Raw genomic sequence first — 7,826 nt, forward strand, 5'->3', positions numbered from 1 at the left:
CAACAGAAGCGCGATTTCATTTAAGGTTTAAACAGTTAGGTTTAGGGTTAGGTTGAGGGTTAGGTTGAGGGTTAGGTTGAGGGTTACGTTACAGCGCGCTTCTGTCGGCGCGCTTTTGTCAGCACGCTTTAGGGCTAATTAGTCGCTAATTCGTCGTGCGGTTTTGTCACCGCAGTTTAGACACCGCGGTTTAGTCAGGCGCGCTTTTGTTGTGCGCGCATTTGTGGTGGAACCCTTGACACACCTGAACCCCTTATAAACAGAGGAACACTAACACTGACATCCCCTAAACTTCACCAAAGATATTATACCTCGCCTCGTAATGAAATGTTCAGAAACCAACCCAGAAGCTCGTAGAACAACTCTTCACCCTCATAGAGTATCTTTATGTATAAAAGTTGGCCATGCCTGCAGTTTGACCACATCTTTGTCATTCGGTTACAGGTATTTGCCAGCTTAGCAGAGGAAGGGATGCAGAAGGCGATGCTCACTCTGTCATTTACCGACAGCCAAAGATACACTTAGAGTCTTGGAAAGGAGAAGACATTCCCGACAGGATGCTTCTTACAGACAACACAGGTATGGGAAGTGGGCTGCTTCAATTTTCTTTCATAAATAGGCACAAAGCAAATTTAGGCAACAGTTTTGACTTTGGAAAATGTTCACTTTAACACTTTTTGTCAGTGATATGCGCACTCCCTCTGTTTTCCTAAATAGCAGACTGTCAGTAATGGCTATACTGTTGAAAACAGCACCTGTGTCAGCACCTCTTCATTGGATAATCAGGAAAGAAAACCACAAGACTCCATTGATAGAAATCAAGTGTACTTTTACTAATTATAAATGAACAGAAGCGTAGCAAAGCAAAGTCTGATTATTTAGGCGCGAAAGCAAATGATATATTGTATAACCCATTCCCCACCCCTTGGCATCCCATGCACAGTCCAATCATAATTCTCCCAAGTGTCAGGTGCGAGATAACTTTGAAAGGCATCACCAAGATGGAATGTCAGTGCCGTTGGCCTTGGCGGGAAACCTCCTCCGCATGCGCAGTAAGACGGGCAGTAGAAACTCCAGAATCTTCCTCCAGCACAACAATCAGTCCCCTCCCAAATACCATGCCCTCCCTCCCCGTTTCAATGGCAGCCGAAGCAGCAGCAAAGCAGAGGCTGACAACTTGTATAATCTACATATTCTCTTAAACATTACTTATATAAAGAATCTATGGAGCTGCCTGTCTCACACATACATAATGATCCTGTGCAGTTCACAACAACCAGAAAACAACAATATGAAAACATATTGTAGCATTTCCACCGAGGCACCTGAATCACCAATAGTCTCCATCCCATCCTAACCTAAGGATTGTTATTGACAAACAGATGTTGCTAAAGTAGAAATGAGGAGTAGACATGAGGAAATGTTGTGTTATATGTGGATCCTGTCATTTCAAATATTATTTTAAGAAGAGTATAAATTTTCAGAGTCTTTCAGTGATATTTTGTATTGAGTCAGGTGGGGTTTTTTATTGATATTCATAGCAACACATAGTTATTTCAATTAAATGTATTGGCCCATAGACCTCCCAATGTAGATAGTCCTTGCCACAGTTGTTAAGTCAATCACTTCAGTTAAGTTTGTAACATCGTTGTTAAGTGAATCTGGCTTCCCCGTTGACTTTGTTTGCCAGAAGGTTGCAAAAGGTGGTCACATGAACCCGGGACACTTCAAACATCCAAAATTCACACCAATGGCCAAGCATCCAAATTTTCATCACGTGGTTATGGGGATACTGCAATCATCGTAATTGTGAAAAATGGTCGTAAATCACTTTTTCAATGCTGTTGTAATTTTGAACGGTCACCAAATGAATGTTTATAAGTTGAGGACTACCTGTAGTTCCAAAGAATCATGGCATATACCTCCCCAGCTCTGTGGAACCACGAATGGGGCTCTCTAGCATGAAACACAATCTTTCCCTAGGATGAAAACTCCGGAATTCCTAACCAGTCATCCTTGTTCATTTGGAATTTGGGCCATTGACCCAGAATATACCATATTTTTCCATCTATAAGACGCCCCCATGTATAGGAAACACACTTTTCTTATCCAAAATTCATAAATCAATATTTTAAACATTAAATTGAAGAAATTTCTTTTGCAGAGTAAGACATTTGCTTACCGGTACGGTATTTATTTTTTTTGCTTTCTGACATTTTTATGGGCTCAGAACGCTCCGACATTACTGCTCCCTGTCACGTCTGGGCATTGGCTATACACTCTCCGTAGCATCAGCTGACGTCAGTTACATAAAGCTCATGATTGGAGGAAACCTGTTAGCTTTTCTCTGCAATCAGAAGTTTACCTTGTGTGGCTAGTTTGCAGAGATAAGCTATTGGCAGTTTCACAACCACGGTTTTCCTCTCCCCCACCCACCCACCCCGGTTTGTAAGACGCCTCTCTATTTTTAGCTAAATATTTTAAAGAAAAAGTATCATCTTATATCAGAGAATGAGATGGCTGGATGGAGTCACTGAAGCAGTTGGTGTGAGCTTAAATGGACTCCGGGGGATGGTAGAGGACAGGAAGGCCTGGAGGAACATTGTCCATGGGGTCACGATGGGTAAGACATAACTTGGCAACCCCCCGGGGGAGAGCCTTCTCTGTTGCTGTGTCAGCCCTCTGGAATGAGCTCCCCGTGGAGATCCGGACCCTTACTACCCTCCCGGCCTTCCGTAAAGCTACTGAGTCCTGGCTGTTCCGACAGGCTGGGGGCTGTTGAAATATCCAGCCCCGCCTCAATTGTGAATGTTGTGCATTTTTAAATTATTTGTATTGTCTTATTTATTTCCCTTTCCCTGTTTATTGTGAGCCGCCCGGAGTCCTTCGGGAGTGGGCGGCATACAAAACTAATAAACAAACAAACTTTGCAACTAACATCGTCTTATATACGGAAAAATATGATACTTGGCATACCTGTCAGTGACAGCTAGACTCACGAAACCATTGCTATTTCTCCTACCTGAATATAATTCCAATTTGTTACATCGGATTTCTTTTCTGTCTCAAGCCTATAGCTTGCCTGCCCCATATACGGACTGCGATGGAAGCGTGGATATCAAGAACGTTTATCCCATGGGCCCAGATTACTATTCTCTGGCTGCAGAGACCATGACTCCAAATACTCCCAGTAGCAAGGACTCCGACAAGCATGATGGCATACTAACGGCTAACTGTTCTAGCCCTCTAAAGTGCAGCACGAATACGGACAGTAGAAAATCAGATGTGAGCGGCACTATTTATCCTAGCAATCATGACAGGATGTCACCGGCTGGCCCAAGCAAGCTACCTCTAGAAGACAGCAAAGGTAGGTGCCTATTTTGAGGGTATGTTTCTTAAAATGCCTCCCACGCTTTCCAGGTTACTTTTGGAAGTTGGTCACTCTCATCTCTCTCATTAAATCTAGAGGTGAAGACCCCCAACTAGAAAGCAGGAGACTGTGAGTTCTAGTCCCTCCTCAGGCGTGAAAGCCCAGCGGGGTGACTTTGAGCCAGTCACTCTCTCATCCCAATTTGCCCCACAAAGTTGTTGTGGTGGTGACAATAGGGGGAGGGAGGTGTGTTGGTTATGTTTGCCCTCTTGAGTTATTTTTAAAAATAAAAAAAAGCGAGATACAAATAAATATCTCTGCATTTAAAATGGTAGATGGCTGAAGCTTAGGTGTGACTACTCTCTTTGCTGCCATCTAGTGGCCATTTGGATTTTTCTAGGCCAGATATGGTAGCCCTAAGATCCGTTTCAGGTTGGTCCATCCTTTTCTTCCAAGTGATCCCTTTGGAGCTGTTATCTTAGATTTAGTTTTTACTCTGGAAATACATAGGAGTCTTCTGGAAAATAAATAGAAAGCCAAGATTGGCTATTGTTGTTTTTTCTTTTTTTAGTCAGCATTTTTGACCAGGAGGACTGTTGGAGTGTAGAAGCCAAAATATTTCTGGCAAAAACTATAAGAACTGAGTGTTTTAGTAAAGAGAAGGAAAAAAATAGATTGCTATAGTAAACCTATTATCCAGAAATTATCATAAAACAATAGAACAACAAATCTAAATCTAAGTTTTGTGTAGTGGTATGGCTCAGTAAAGAGAGTTTGGTAACCTGGAATGTAAATGAAGAATTAACGTTCCTTTAAAAAGGGAACATAAAATTTTCACCTTTGCCCTCCAAATATGAAAATAATCCTAAAGAGCAAAGCACTTCTTGGGATATCATGTAAGAAGTTTTATGTAATAACATTGCAAGAAATTGGCAGGAGCTTCGGCCTCCCTAGCGCCACAAGTGCAATAGAGCAGAAGGAAGAACATTAAAACAGGCTGTAGAAAAAGCCCTTCTACATTTATTTGTGGTCAGATTGTCTAAATAACCTACAATAGAGAGCTTGTGGCAACTTAGCATTTCGTGATAAAATTCAGGAACAGTGAACAGTCTGATGATCAACGTCCTAATACATTGATTTGGCCTCCATAAGGTTTAGTTGGCCTACATATTCAGGAGAAAGGCTGAGACTAGGTAATTCCTCCATACCAGTCTGATTTACCCACAAAATTGGCAGCTGTCTAGCAATACAGCGCTGTAGAATCAAAACAGGTTTCTGAAGGGTGAAGTTAATCCTGTTCCAAGCTGACCTTAATGGTTAGTACACTAGCTTCAAGCCTCAAAACTGCAATAGGAACACATTTTGGAGACTTGAAGAGAGTCCAGAGAATGGTTTCCAATGCCCGTAGGTTTGTAAATGGGCCAGGCTGAACGCCACTCAATAGTTGAGCAGCTATTTTAGCGGTAAACAGTTTAATTACTGCTGGAATGTAATTTGCCCCAGGGTGTCTAAACAACTGGGTAATAGCTAATGTAGCCCTTTGGGTAATAGAAGTGACAGAACTACCCAAACTGCTGATCTTCTAGAAACCTGAAAGACTATGCTCAAATACTTGAAACGTTCAACTTAACTCTAATGGAAGCCAGGTTCAAACCAGGATGATCTAATATACTACTACTTAGTGCTATAATATGTGGCCAATAAATGTGTGAATCATTCTGATCTGACTTTATACACAGGCTTCATTGGTTTTAAAGCAGCGTTCAGTTATTACTCTGGGACACATTGAGTAGATTGCAATAAATCAAAATGTGTAGCCTTCCCTGATAGAAGACAAAGGGGCAAGTGGATAATTGGTTCTCGTGTACTACATTGATTGTTCAGGTCAGCCAGATAGTTGCAAAAGTTTCCTTATTTAAAGCAGGCTCGATAAAATTAGCAATAACACTTATATACCGTCAACTTTACCGCCAACGGAGGGAATGCCTAGTGACTGCACAGAGCTTCTTCCCCTACCCCCTGCAGCACCATTTATCTACATTTGACTTCTAATTTCCAATTGATTTCATGTAGACCAGACAGAGGCAGCCAAAGGGTTGGATGAGGCCCGGGGACCCAAAAATACCCGGATCTGCCCTAGAGCAAAAGTTCAAATTAAATTGTGACTGGAAAAATCAAACCTAGATTCAAATAAGATTAAGTAGAATTAGATTTTACTTGTACTTAGGTCTCTGTACAGAGAAAGAGAAGGGGTGGTGGTGGTAGAGATAACAGCATGGTTTGAGAAACTCTGTCCTTAAAAGTTCTTGTTTTTAATTGCCTTGCAGGTCCTTCACAGCCCTTGGCTGCCTGTGAGCCTTATGACTGTTTATTGCCTGCTGAAGGCTCTCTGCTACATGTAACAGGAAGTGCTGAACTATCTGAGGCATTACCTGGGGGAGAAGTGCAGCCGCGGCTTGTCTCCAATGGCCATTTAACAAGGTCACCCACCTCTCTCCCTCAGTCCAGCCACTGAAACGCTGACAAGGGACCCAGGAAACTTGGGAGGTGCAAATAAACCGAGCGTGCTCCCTCTGTCTCTCCCACTTCTTTGCACAGAATTATCTAAGGCTACTTCTACCTCAAAGTCTGAATGGACAGCTTTGCAAATTAAGGGAAAAGTGACAACTCCAAGAGGTATGAGAAGCAAGCTTGAGTAAGGGAACAGAGCCCTGTTTCTGCGATGCCCGCTTGTAAATAGTTTTTAAAACTTCCCCGAGAAGGATCAGTGGCTCCATGTTGGCTTGCAAATAAAGCACAGAAATGCAAAATGTTACGATGTAAAGTGAAAGAAGTATTTGATAACAAATATGTACATAAGAGTTTTCATATATATATATATCTATATAAATATATAATATCTTTTAACAGAGACTGTTTTATCCCTTGGTGCATGTGTGACTGAGTGAAATTATATAATGTTGACAATATGCTTTTTTTTCATTGTTAAGGATTTTTTCTTTTTTAAATCCTTCCCAGCCATCCCCAAGAGAAATAGTTCTGGTGTCTTTAGTTAAAACTTTGAGGTTGGGACCACAAACTTTCCATAATCACACTGATAAAAATGCCCTTTCTATGGTATCCCATTGTAGGGGGTATGCTGTTTGAGAGAAGTGCTCTACACACAGCACACCATCAAGAGCTGAACATTTAAACTTCAAAAAAATGTGTGTGCACAAGTGACATTTCTGTTGAGAGCCCAGTAAACCCAAAAACTGTGTGCAGGATCAGTCATAGAGCTGGGGGGAATCTTCAAGCAGATTAGATGGAATGTGTCATTTGCCTGTGATCATTGCTATTCAGATCTTTCAAATAGACACTGAACTAATTCATTTATCTAACCCAGTGGTAGTCAGCCTGGCCCCTACCGCCCACTAGTGGGCGTTCCAGCTTTCATGGTGGGCGGTAGGGGTTTTGCCCGATACTGAAGCATTTTCCTTTTTTTTTAAATTTAATTGACTTTTTTAAAAAGTCATAGCATTATTTAAAAACATTTTCATTAGGTTTTCATAAAATCAACATTACTGTGGAACCGGTGGGCGGTTAGAAAATTTTACTACTAACAGAGATACAAAAGTGGGCGGTAGGTATAAAAAGGTTGACTACCCCTGGTCTAACCGTCTTCTCAGAAATATTGATAGCACAATGGTGTACAGTATGTTTCTTCCGTAGATTTGCTCCCAAGTGAATCCATAGGACTGTGGTGCTCTGAGCTTAAAAGGCAAACTGAACTCTGCTCTTTTAATGTTGAGGTGAGTAAGATGCTCCCAGAATATCTTCAATATCTACTTTTTGAACCATAACTGAATCAGTGGCAGAGTTTCTAGTTGATGTAAAGTGGGCCTGTGCCAGAGAAGGGAGTGGCAGTCAGCAAGAGTTTTTTAGGACAGCACATTGAAACATCCTCGCTCTATGGTGACTTCTGGAATATGTGGCCATCTATCCAATTTCAACCTTAATGTAGATGCACATAACCTTGTGTCAAATCCCAACTTCTATTTAAATATTAAATGTTCATTGCACTCGTAAAGATCCTAGTGGAACAACATTAAACGGCCAAGCTCACCTCAAAAAGCAGCAGGAGGAGCAAGAACATTATAGAGGAGACATCCTCATGCTGTTCTATTTCGCATAGGAACTTATTAATGTTTTCTCTTGGCACCTTGACTCCATTTATAGAGATTTCAAAATGTATTGCTAATATTGCTTATGCAGTAACCTGACACAATGAATAATCTATTTGCACACACACACACCTAATTTCCTTTTCTTTTCAAGTCAGAGACATAGAATTCAGGTTCATAGATAGTTGCTCCGCTTCTGAAGGTCTTCTCTGTGTTGTGAGAGACTTTTGACTTAAAGATCTATCAAGCAAGGAATCTCTCATTTAAAAAGCACGAGGATACTTTGGCTACTT

The 7,826-nt window shown here is 41.3% G+C and overlaps 1 protein-coding gene across 1 annotated transcript in view; it reads left to right on the forward strand.

The window, feature by feature from the left end:
* LRIG1 (leucine rich repeats and immunoglobulin like domains 1) overlaps nucleotides 1-6,834 on the forward strand; it is an 86,324-nt gene extending 79,490 nt beyond the window's left edge. Inside the window, exons 17-19 of the mRNA XM_032239114.1 lie at nucleotides 445-579; nucleotides 3,071-3,367; nucleotides 5,698-6,834. Of these exons, the coding sequence (XP_032095005.1) occupies nucleotides 445-579; nucleotides 3,071-3,367; nucleotides 5,698-5,885 (620 nt within the window). The 3' untranslated portion in view covers nucleotides 5,886-6,834. The remainder of the gene's footprint in view (nucleotides 1-444; nucleotides 580-3,070; nucleotides 3,368-5,697) is intronic.
* The last annotated feature ends 992 nt before the right edge of the window (nucleotides 6,835-7,826 follow it).

The sequence above is a fragment of the Thamnophis elegans genome, chromosome 2 (genome assembly GCF_009769535.1).
Source record: "Thamnophis elegans isolate rThaEle1 chromosome 2, rThaEle1.pri, whole genome shotgun sequence".
In the NCBI taxonomy this organism is placed as follows: domain Eukaryota; kingdom Metazoa; phylum Chordata; class Lepidosauria; order Squamata; family Colubridae; genus Thamnophis; species Thamnophis elegans.